We start from the raw sequence: 12,038 nt of genomic DNA on the forward strand, positions 1-12,038 counted from the left end.
GTATAGAGTGTATTCCTGATTAGTTTAAAGTTGTCTTCATTGAAAAAAAACTGCTTTTCTTTAAAAAATAAGGACATTTCTTAGTGACCCCAAAGTTTTGAATGGTTTGCATTTAAAAATAAGGTACCCTTGAACAAAGCGTCCTAGAAAAAAAAACTGCGGTAAATATATTGCAAAGAGAATCTAGAATCTAAAAACGGCCAAGATGATGATACTGGTGATGACTGCCACCCCAGGGTCACTGTAGTGGCTCGCTGATGAACCTGAAGAATACAAAATATATATTTATACTGTGTTTTTTTTACATTGGAGTCATCTGTAATATTATTTATATTCAAATATAGTTTTTATTTGTAATTCGTTGTTTTATTCATTTTACACTCAGTTACTTATTGTTTTGACTCGATACAGATCGCGTTTTTCAAATAAAGGCAGATGTTCTTTCTTATCATAAGAACCTGCGTTAGTTTGAAAATCTCCTGAAAAGTAAAACAAAAAAGATATGAAATTAAATTCAATGTACATGCAGTGTTAATAAGTGAACTGAATTCACTTTTAATTTGATTCATTTCCCAGGGTGAAAAAAAACAGCAAGGCTAAGGGGCTACTCTTTCTATACCGGGGGGATGTCCGAAATCCGAGATGAACTTTTTTTTTTTTTTATTGGCCTACCACACATTCTACTACAGTATTCCCCCGCTATTAACTGGGGAGAGGTACAGAGCTCTTCTGCGAATTGTGAAACTTTAATTAACGTATTGGAGACGGTTATGGCCTTTCTAATCAAAACTCCTGTCCTCACTTCGACATATTTTCTTGGCACCAAAATCGCACCAAATCAAAACTTTTTTAAAAATGTATTATTATTGTTAGACAGAGCATTGACATGAGCACAAAATCAGCTATTAGGTGAGGTTTCAGAGGATAGAGGATATGTTCCCGCCCCAAAAATCTGCAAATAGTTAAATTAACAGGTAGCAAATTGTGAATATGCGGGCAACACTGTAATAAAATTAAACGCAGACCTTATGAAAAGGTTATAAGAAAAAATTAAACCGTTAAAAGATAGTAAGCTATTTTTAAAATTAAAAATATGAGTCAATTACAAGTACAAATTTACAAGAGATCACGTTTTATTTTTAATGAAAAACTTTTTTCTAAACAATGAAAAAGTAATACAATATTCTGTTTAAAATTGGAAATACATTTTTACAGTAAATACTTAAAGATATCATGCTTTTTACAGTACATAGCTGTCAACCACGTTGTTTACGGAATCTTACGAAAGTTGTAATTTGTCCTTGCATATCTGTATATAATCTTACACGTTATTATCGAATGGCTGCTGTCGCGTGAACAGAAATCAGCGATGTATCGCATACATGTTTGAAAAGGTGTTGATAATATCTTTCTAAATACACACCTGTGCTCTTTTTGGCAACCATAATGGGCGCCGAGGTGACTGTAGCGTTAGCCAACACGTCCTCAACCTCTCTTTTTCTTCTTTGGGCAACTGAACAGATCTGTTCAAAACAAACGTAAGTATGTAATGTTATTTTTTTCCTCCAAGGGCATATCCTAGAGTTTACAAGTGTAATGAACTTTTGAACTAATATCGACATTTAACGACATTTGATTTTGTTCTTTTTCTGTCTTCACATTCTTTTTTCTTTCTTTCCTTCCTTCTTTCCTCATTTCCTCCTTTCCCTTCACCGGTTATCCGAACAACTTATCCACACTAGAATCGCGGACGTGCCGGAGCCTATCTTAGCTGTCTTTGGAAAATTGGCAGGGTACGCCCTTGACTGGTTGCCAGCCAATCGCAGGGTGCAGAACATAGAGGAATAGCCATTCACACTCACAATCACAACTTGGGACAATTTAGTGAATTTAATGAATTTACCACGCATGTTTTTTCAGTGTGGCAGTACCCGGAGAAAACCCACAAAGGCATGGGGAGAACATGCAAACTCCAGGCAGGAAGGCCAGAGACCAGATTCGATCCCACGGCCTCTACACTTTGAGGCGGACGTGCTAACCAGGCATCCACCGTGCCGCCCTTCCTCTTTTCCATAAAATAAGTACATTTAAAGTATGTTTCCCTACTGTTGGTCCACCCTGTATCGAAAAATGTGCCAAATTTACATCTGTTGCTGGATTCAACAACGAAAATCATAACGTGTTGTACAGTACATAGAGGATGACGAAAGATGGCCGGACTGTACCATTTCACTCACAACTATAAATGGCAAAAAAAAAAAAAATGGCAAAAAATATATATTTTCCTCAAAAGTGCGTGCGTGTGTGTATGTGTGGTGGAGGCTTGGGGTATGTGAATCATGTTCCTCCATATTCTAGCCAGTTTTTCTGTCTATGTGTTAGCGAGCAAGTTACGTTCTGGTTTAGGGAGAACAATGATGGTGGAGCTTGTGACTCAAATGCCCCCCCCAAAAAAGAAAATACATGTATCAAACAAAAGTGAAAAAACAAAAAAAAGAACACCCATAAGGGAGCAGCTCTGCCTAGCCCATGTGACAATGTGAGACCTCACAGTCAACTGAAATCAAGTAATAATGTGTGCAAAGGGTATCGTAAAGAAGGGAGCAGAGAAAGGTCAGAAATATATAACGGCCTAGCCAAAGTTACTTATCTAATCATATGCACCATTGAGGCTTAATTTAACACAGGCTGCTTCATGCCTCATGGAGAAGATGCATTATGACACTCACCGGTTTTAGAACATTACAGGTGGACACTTCACACAGCCTTGTGACACAGTGTAGGTAGAACGTGGACACGGTCCGATTCTTGTGCTCCACGAATCGAAAGGCCTCAAAAGAGAAGTACGCCGCCTGGGATTCGCCATTAAGGATCACCTCGGTCTGATCGTCACGTGTACAGCTTGGGGGGGCAAAGCGGGTGCGGGTGAACGGAAAGATCCCAATGTGTGTCAATGTGTAAGTGCAAAACCATTGTGTGCTCACCCGACAAAAAGGTCATAGAAGGAGTCGAAATCCGGGTGGGGGCTCGTGGTCGTGTAACATCGATCCAGCAGCACGTTGAACCTTTCAAAAAGATCAGCTGTGGTCTTTGATCGTCCTGAGTTATTACTCAGTTCAAGCTCTTAGAAGATGGCTGACACCTGTCTGTTAAATTGGTGGCTCGTACAGCAACATAGATTTTGGTCTTCAGTTGGAGTCCCGTTGTCGGGATGGTCAGAGCATTTTGGAACTGATCATCCTGACCAATCAAAAATGCTCCATGTTAGTAAAAGCACCAAAGGTTAAAACATTATTACAACAGAATGGGGTCAGGGTTCAGGAATGGAAAAGAGAGAGAAGTGAGAGGCAAAAACAGATTGTGAGTTTGATAGACGGATTGGACAATCGCGGTAAGTACTGAACCTAAAGGTGAAGCTGTCAACCACAATTCCGCCCTTGCCTATGGACACCAGCTTTGACTGAAAGTGACAGAAATGGTGATTTCATCTGCAGGGTGTCTACGTTTACCCTTACAGATCGTTCAGACCCTTAAGCTGAGGAACTCTTGCCATCCGGAAAATCATTCTACACATATAAAGGAAGCAGTTGTGGATATCTCTCTTGCAAGACGTTCCAGGTGAATCCGACTGGAATGAGATCTCGGACAGGCTCAGGTCATCCTGGAAGGAGTGTATCTCACAGTTGGCCATAACTATATCAAACATGTTTGATATTATTATAAGAGAATCTAGTTGTAGTCCTGCAAATAGTTTGCAAAATCTCACTCTGAGCTGTATATCTGTATATCTTGTCCTTAAATGTGAGCAGGTGTGAGATAGTAGTTTTCCAAAGGTCTTTTCCAAATCTTCTCTAAGTCTTCTGATGTAGCGGTCATGCTGGACGGTTACATCTGGCCTGGGAACCTTCCACTATCTCCCTGGCGGAACAAGGGGAGATGGCTGTAGACATGGTAGTCCTTAGCTTGATGTTTCAAATGTTGGGATACGTATATGAAATTGGTCTCACTGATATGTTGAGCTCTTCTCATGAAGCAGTTCTTACCTTCGTCAAGTTCTTAACTGTATTATGTTAGCTCTATATGCTATCTTATTCTAAATGTAGCCTGCAATCAACTGGGCACTAGTCCACAGTGTTCCTCGACCTCTCTTGCCCAAAGTCAGCTCGGATCGGCTCCAGTTACTCGCAACCCTTATGAGGACAAGCGCTCCAAAAAATGGATGGACAACAATTGGATTCTGTGACTGACAGGCAACCAGTCCGGCATGTACCCTCCGTTTGGCCATCAGGCTCCAGCTTGCCCCTCAACCTGATCGGGATAACCAGTGTAGCGAGTGGATGAGTTAGTTGTAAATTCAGATCCGCTCTTACTTCATATAACTCCAAGCTCAATGTGCTGATGAAGCTGCCGTTGTTGTCTTTAATGGCCACGTTCACACCGGACCTGTAAACAATTTAAAAAAAAAAAAAAAAATTAAGTGGGATTTGTGAGCCCCGCAAAAGTGTCCCAGTGTCACTTCGTGTCCCACTCACACGCCCAGCTCAGTGTTATTGACGAGATATTGCAAGGGGTAAAGGCAGGAGAACATGTAGAGGAGCTGCGGCCTGTAGGTGATCATGCTGGCCGACGAGTCGATGGAGGTGACGGTGCCGGAGACGTTGACAAATTGGACGTTGGAGAAGTCCGCGAATGCGCCGGTGCCCACCTGAGTGATGATCTTTAGAGAAACGCTTCAGTCAGATCATTGACTTCTCCAAGTTGAGCTACACGACAACCTACATTAAAGTCATTCCCGCACGATGACATGGAGCTATCGTTGATGGGGAAGCTGAAATTTAAAACGGGCGGGTCGACGTTGAAGTCAGCCACGCCGAAACATTCAGCGTTGTTCAACTGGTTATTGAGCACCACGAGGGACTCGTTGTAGAGAGCATGGTACACGGGACAAAGGAAGATGCTCAGGTCCATGCGCTCGGTGCCGCAGTACACCAATATGTCAGAGTTTTCTGAGGCAAACACATTAAGGCATGAACCTCCACACAACACAAAGATGAAAATGTAAACAAAGTATACATACATGAAACATACAGTACCTGGTGGTCTGTTTGTGTAACTCGTACTGCACTCAGCTGGTATCTGACCCCGGGCCCCGAAGAGACCAAGCTGGCACACAAGCAGCACCAGCCTCATTTTTCTGGACACACGAGACATTACGGTGACAAACTAGAAAAAACATCCAGTGGAGCGCAAAGCAATGCCGAGGGCAAACAATTAGTTGTACACCTCAATAAATACCAACTTGCGAGGGAATGGTCATAATTTATCAGGAAATGATGTAAAATTACTGGAAAACAGTTTGTGAAAAAAAATAAAATAAAACAATTTGAAAGGATGCAGATGTTTGTCTGTGTGCCCTGCGATTGGCTGGCAACCAATTCGGGGTGTCCCCCGCCTACTGCCCGAAGACTGCTGGGATAGGCTCCAGCACTCCCCGCGACCCTTGTGAGGAGAAGCGGTATGGATAATGGATGGATGGATGGAATTTAAAAGGAATAATAATGGGGGGAAAGTTGCATTATATGAGTTAAAGATTTTTTAAAAAAAAAGAAGAGACGTCTAGAGGGGAAAAGTCATACATTTAGGAAAAATTGTAGAACTACAATACAATTATGTGATTTTTACATACATATTTGCGTAATACTAGAATTAAGTGAACAAAAATATGGTAATTTTGTGTTTCCCTTTTCAATTTTTTTATATACTTCTTGTGATATTAAGATTTCATTTCCACTAATTTCCTACAATTGTACTGTTTTTCCCCTTTTCATGTCGCCCTAATATTCCTCTGAAATTATCCACTCCATAGGAACATTTTTTTAAAGGCTTATCTATCAATATTCACCCCAAAATTTTTTTCAATGGCTTAAAATTTTTAATCACATACAAGTATTGTATAAAAGGAAACAGAAATATAGATACATTTACATTATAATACATTTCTATTAGACTGTCATTGTCACAGCAGTAAATAAGCAATTTCATGATGACTAACAATAATAATAATAATAAAGAGTTCTCACCTGTAAATCATTTTGTGTCTTCCAGTCGTCACGCATATGACTCCATTTATAGTGTCAACAAAAGGGGCGTGTGAGGGGATCCACAGAACAATAGTGCAACATGAGCCCTGACTTCCACAGCATAAATGTATTTTATTTTGTATTTTCATTGTGGTTGGGGAGGGAAACCCCGCTGTAAATATATAATCATTGTTGTACCAGAACACCAGTCACACTGCAGGTATTCAACAATTATTTATAAATTGTGTAAGTTCAATTTCAATCAAAAAGGTGAATGTCTTTCATAATTGCCCCCAAAAAAGTATGTTATAATTGATGACGTTTCTAAGGTACTAGAACCATTTAGAGCAGTGTTTTTCAACCTTTATTGAGCCAAGGCACATATTTGACATTAAGAAAATCACACGGCACACCACCAAACAAAAACAGAGGAGAAGCGGTATTAATACAGGCCAAAATCCAGATGTAAGGCACAGCGACAGACTAGTTGCATATCATTGAGTGTGTAAAAATAAGTCTTAACCTTTTTGGGACTAGAGTTTTTTCAATAAAATATTCAGTTTTGATATCACTTTTTCAAAATGTTGTAGCTTGAAAATAGAGATAAAGGCATCCTGCATTCTGTTGCTTGGTGCACTTTTGCTACTTTGGTGCTTAAAGGGTTAAGTCAAGACGTAACCATTTCTACAGAGGGAGCCATTCTAATTTTGCGGTGAGGGCACTGCAGCGCACTGTGGCCTGAACAGAGAATGCTCTAGAAAAACACTGACTTCTTTTTTTTTTTTTTAAAGCTCTCAGAGTCACCAAAAGCCCCAAATGTCATGTCATGTCATGTCATGTCATCTTCCAAACCGCTTATCCTATATAGGGTCGCGGGGAGTTGCTGGAGCCTATCCCAGCCGTCAATGGGCGAAGGCAGACTACACCCCGAACTGGTCGCCAGCCAGTCGCAGGGCACACATAGACACTGTCACCGAGCGGGAATCGATCCCACGCTGCCCGCACACAACTCAGGCGTGTGTACCACTACACTATCAGCGGACTGCCCCAAATGTTATAAGTGTAAAGTTCGGGATGTAATCATTGGTATATGGATCATTTCTTGCAGCGAGACGATCTCTCATGACTCAACAATGTGCCACGGCAAAGGATCATTGGTTTAGAGATTGACTATTCTTCCCTTGTTTGAATGCATGGGAAAAGTATGGGCAGTCCAAGAGTTGCATAGCAAACAACAGCCACAAACAAAGTGATGTGAGAACACCACATCCTAACAGATCCTTTGATGTGATAAAAATGGTGCTTGGCACTCGTCAGCGTTTCGTAATGGACACTTTTGTTGCGGCCTCGGGGGCTATGCTGTAAACTGTAAAAAGAAGGGGGGCGGGGGGGGACAGTCAAATAGAGAATGTTGTGACTGTTATGAAAGTCCACACCCATGTGGGAGAGATCCTGTTCTTATTGTTTGCGTCAAGGGACATCTAGCTTTACTGCTCCCATGCGACTGTCACCACAATACGCCGTCGTGTGAAGAAGGGAAGGACGTATTTCAATACATCAGACAGCTCACCTTTCAAATGCCACTTTTAATGACTTTTGTCATCCATATAAAAAAATGATCATCTTGAAGCCATGCCTTTGGCGTAAGTACGTGAGCAAATGTCCCAGAGCAGTAAATCTTGTGCCCCTGGGGAAATATCACTTGCATGTGCACGTTGAAGGCAGTTGAGCAAAAGTTTTGTAAAAGTAGCATATACACAAAGAACACCGAGAATAGCAACTATGATCTTGTTTTACTTATTAACAAAAGTGTTGGACGACGCCCTGTTTGGTTGCCACGTGGCAACCAGTCGTCCAGTATTTCTAATGATAGCAAGTTCGGTTAACTCAGATTTTTGGATTTTTCCAAGTTGATTTTTCAGGTATCTGTACTTCACTTAGATCTTCATTTTTCTGATGCCTTTTTTTATCTGTACTTCTTACTCCCTACTTTGTCAAAATTACCGTTCTCCAACCTGAAACATGAACCGGGAAACAATAACCGCTATGACTCGGCAGATGTGGAGAAGCAAGATATTCCCCAGCAATGGTCTTATTTAAAGCTGAACAAATTCCAAGATGTCAAAACTTAATTTTTTTTAAATATGCATGTCTTGTTTACCAGCTACTGTTTACTTAAATCTACGAAGTATTTATTGCAAAAAAATAAAATAAATACAAATTTAAAACACCCTATGCAGGACAAGCGATGTTGACACATAACACATTTAAAACACAGCATCTACTCTGTTATGGGAGCCGCCATTTTTAAGTCTTTCACTCTCGTGAGAGTGAGATATTTTTCCCATCATCAGGTGACAAATAAAATGAAACACATTGAATATACCAAGAATGAAGCGTGTTCAAATTAAAAGACGATTTTAATAAACTATCTTTAAAAAAGAGGGAGGGAACAAAAATAATTACGACACAAGATCCTTTTTCTTAGTCCTTTTTTATTCCAGAATTTTACATTTTACAACAGGTTTCTTTGACCAATAACATACAGTAACTTGCAGAAGTCATACTGTAATGGAATCAGGAGTCCTGAAAAGTAAATGACTTATTTGAGGTGCTTGTACCCCAACATTGTTAGCTTAATAGCATAATTGTCACGTGAGGAGCGGGATTTGGACCCAATAGCATACGTGACACGGGAGTTGAAGAGTAAAAAGTCTTTATCAACGAAAAACAGTAACAACAGAGAGCGGGACTGGAAAAGGGTTTGCATCCGCACTCAAAGAAGGTTTGACGTACTGACAACATGTCAGTGAGTAATTCAAACTTCTAAACTGTCAGACATGAGGCCTATATGACATCATAAAGCACAAAGCATAAAAGGACCATAGCAACTGATACATCAAGTAACAACCGGCCATAACAGTAACAGCCCAAGTCATTTTTAACTTACTGTCACAATATCAGTTAAAAAAAACAACAATGGTTTTCCTAAAAATGGTGTTGCTTTTTTCACATATTTGTGATTCTCACTCATCCAGGTCATGGTAATCTGCAAAGGCTGAATCAAGGCAGCTGTTTGTTGCATTTGTTGTGTTCCAGCCCCCCCCCACCTCCACCCAACAAGAGCGGGAAAATGACTTAGGCAACAATAGCCCCTTTCAGACCAAACAGCCCCTGAACTTTGAGTTCCTGGTAGCAAGAACTTATGTGTGGCCCACTAGTTTGCATTCACACGGAGCAACAGTGGGCAAGGTAGTTTATTCAAATTGGATTGATGATGAAAGTCAGTAGGGGAGGGGAGTAATGTACTACCCCTCCATGCAAGTGCAGCTTTTATGAAGTTCTTAAATAATACCATTGTAAGGGATTTGAAATATTTTGTGTTTGCATGATCTCTTTTTCGCCAAGGATGGCGTCTAGTCGCTTGTACCATTTGTTAACTTTTCTATCGTTCGCACTGTGGCTATTGTGGTTCTTGAATTTTTTGTAGTCTTGATTTAACTTCTTCATCTTTGCATGGACTCGTTTGGTAGTGTGGTTAACATTCAACTAAGCCAGCTTCGTCATGATCAATTGATGAACTTTATCATTCCTCGTGGTTCAAAGTTTCGTTGGATGACCTCGTCCCCGACCTCATCATCTGTCTACCTATCCATTTTTTCCCTCCTTCAATTCTTGCAGTATATGAGGAATGATGACAATGAAATTGAAACCTGCTACACGCACACTAACGCTGAGTCACTTAATTAATGGTGGTTAAAATTTTAAATTGTTTTATATATATATATATATATATATATATATATATATATATATATATATATATATATATATATATATATATATATATATATATATATATATATATATATATATATATATATATGTATATATATATATAGATAGGGAGAGAGAGAGAGAGAGAGAGAGAGAGAGAGAGAGAGAGAGAGATGTTAGCCTATATATATCTCCTCTGGTCCGAAAGCAACTAGTGACAACTCGATCAGACAGGAGGAGGTCACGTGAGAAGGAAAGTGCCTTGAGAGACTGCTTTAACACCACAATCTGGGATGCGCTGATGAACCCGAATGGTGAGGAGATGACACACTGTCTGACATCTCAACTTCTGCACGGACATGGTCTTACCTGTCAAGACTGTCCGCTACTACCCTAATAACAAGCCATGGGTAACGCGGGAAGTCAAGACTATTACTACTACTATAAGGAGCAGAGATAAGGAGGTCATGAAAGCAGCACATCAGGAGGTGAAGCTCTGTGTGAGGGAAGCTAAGGACAGCTACAGGAGAAAAGTGGAGCAGAAGCTGAGGGTCAACAACATGAAGGAGGTCTGGGAAGGTGTGAGGACCATTACAGGTCTCAACACAAAGACCAGAGCCGCAGCGGGGACAGTTGAGGGGACGGTTGACAGGGCAAACGGACTGAATGATTTTTTCAATAGGTTCAACCAGCCCCTCCCTCCCCCGCCCTCACCACAGCCATCTCCATCTCCATCCTCCACACACCTCCTGACAGACACCACCACATCACGGACATTAGCACTCCTCACCACGGACCAGGTCAGAGGACAGCTGAGGAAGCTGCGACCCAGGAAAGCTGCTGGCCCGGACAAAGTGTGTCCAAGACTATTGAAGGCTTGCGCTGCAGAACTGGGTGGACCAGTACAAGGGATCTTCAACCTCAGCCTGCAGATTGGGAGAGTGCCAACACTCTGGAAGACATCCCGCATCGTTCCTGTCCCGAAGAAGACTTCCGACCAGTGGCTCACTCAGTTCACATCTGATGAAGACGTTGGAGCGGCTCTTCCTCAGCCTCCTCTGACCTCAGGTACAGCATGCCCTGGATCGCATGCAGTTTGCGTACCAGCCAGGTGTTGCCGTGGAGGATGCTATCCTCTACCTGCTCCATCGAGTCCACTCTCATCTGGATAAGGGAAGTAGCACCGTCAGGATTCTCTTTTTGGACTTCTCTGGTGCCTTTAATACCATCCAGCCCCCTCTGCTTCGGGACAAACTAGGCAGAATGGGCGTGGACCCCCACCTGGTAAACTGGATCTCCGACTACCTCACTGACAGACCACAGCACGTCGGGCTGAAGGACATCACGCCTGATACGGTGGTCAGCAGCGCAGGCCCCCCAGGGCACGGTGCTGGCCCCTGTTCTCTTGACCCTGTACACCTCGGACTTCTGCTACAACTCAGAGCTGTGTTACATCCAGAAGTATGGGCCAAGGGCACTTAACTTATTCAATGTGTAATAAATCTAATTATTGATTTTTTTGATTTTTAAAATTTTTTCTTTATCTTTTATTTTCCTTTAAAATTTTAAAGTGTTCCTTTACGTATTTTCTGCTCTTCCTGTCTACATGACTATTTTTTCTCCCTATTTTTTATTTTATTTTTATTTATTTATTTTTTTGCCTATTTGTTCTTATTGCTGCTGGAAATGCAAATTTCTCAGAGGGAGTCATCCCAAAGGGATCAATAAAGTCAAGTCTAAGTTTAAGTCTAAGTCTAAGAATGCGATTATGAATTTTCTCTTATAAGGTATATCTCCAAGCACTATACTCATAGATTCACCACCTGCATCATGTTGTCAGAACCCTCAACAATGAAATGAAAGCAATGCCCATGAGGAAAACATTTGCTGTGAAATGTAAACCTAACCTTTGTAGCAATGCAACAAGTTTTTTCTTTGATATGATAGGCTCTCATTACTCCAAACAGGGATCCTGGTGTAAAACACACACTAATAACAGTGATTTCAGCAATAAATGAATAAATAAATAAAAATAACGGTGGCAACATAAGATGCCGTTTGTTTGTCCCCCCCCCCCTCTCTCCCTCTCTCCTTCTCTCTCTCTCTCTCTCTCTCTCTCTCTCTTGCCACACAAACAGTTGTATAGGATTTTAATATAGCTATTATGTGATAGTAGTATTA

General features: G+C 41.0%; 2 protein-coding genes across 2 annotated transcripts; one reads left to right on the forward strand and one right to left on the reverse strand.

The window, feature by feature from the left end:
• Positions 1 to 183: 183 nt before the first annotated feature.
• Positions 184 to 5,211, reverse strand: LOC147145139 (zona pellucida-like domain-containing protein 1). The gene is made up of 10 exons (XM_086036145.1): positions 5,094 to 5,211; positions 4,780 to 5,006; positions 4,533 to 4,717; positions 4,371 to 4,443; positions 3,143 to 3,240; positions 2,985 to 3,065; positions 2,730 to 2,901; positions 1,424 to 1,523; positions 459 to 479; positions 184 to 263 (listed from the first exon to the last, which is right to left on the reverse strand). Exons 1-10 carry the CDS (start codon positions 5,209 to 5,211, stop codon positions 184 to 186), a joined length of 1,155 nt encoding a protein of 384 aa, XP_085892271.1.
• A 4,871-nt stretch (positions 5,212 to 10,082) lies between these two features.
• Positions 10,083 to 11,433, forward strand: LOC147145140 (uncharacterized). The gene has a single exon (XM_086036325.1). The coding sequence runs from the start codon at positions 10,217 to 10,219 to the stop codon at positions 11,027 to 11,029; it is 813 nt and encodes a 270-aa protein (XP_085892451.1). The 5' UTR covers positions 10,083 to 10,216; the 3' UTR covers positions 11,030 to 11,433.
• Positions 11,434 to 12,038: the final 605 nt, after the last annotated feature.

This window comes from Filicampus tigris, chromosome 7, assembly GCF_054856515.1.
Source record: "Filicampus tigris isolate MCC_2025a chromosome 7, RoL_Ftig_1.0, whole genome shotgun sequence".
NCBI classification, from domain to species: domain Eukaryota; kingdom Metazoa; phylum Chordata; class Actinopteri; order Syngnathiformes; family Syngnathidae; genus Filicampus; species Filicampus tigris.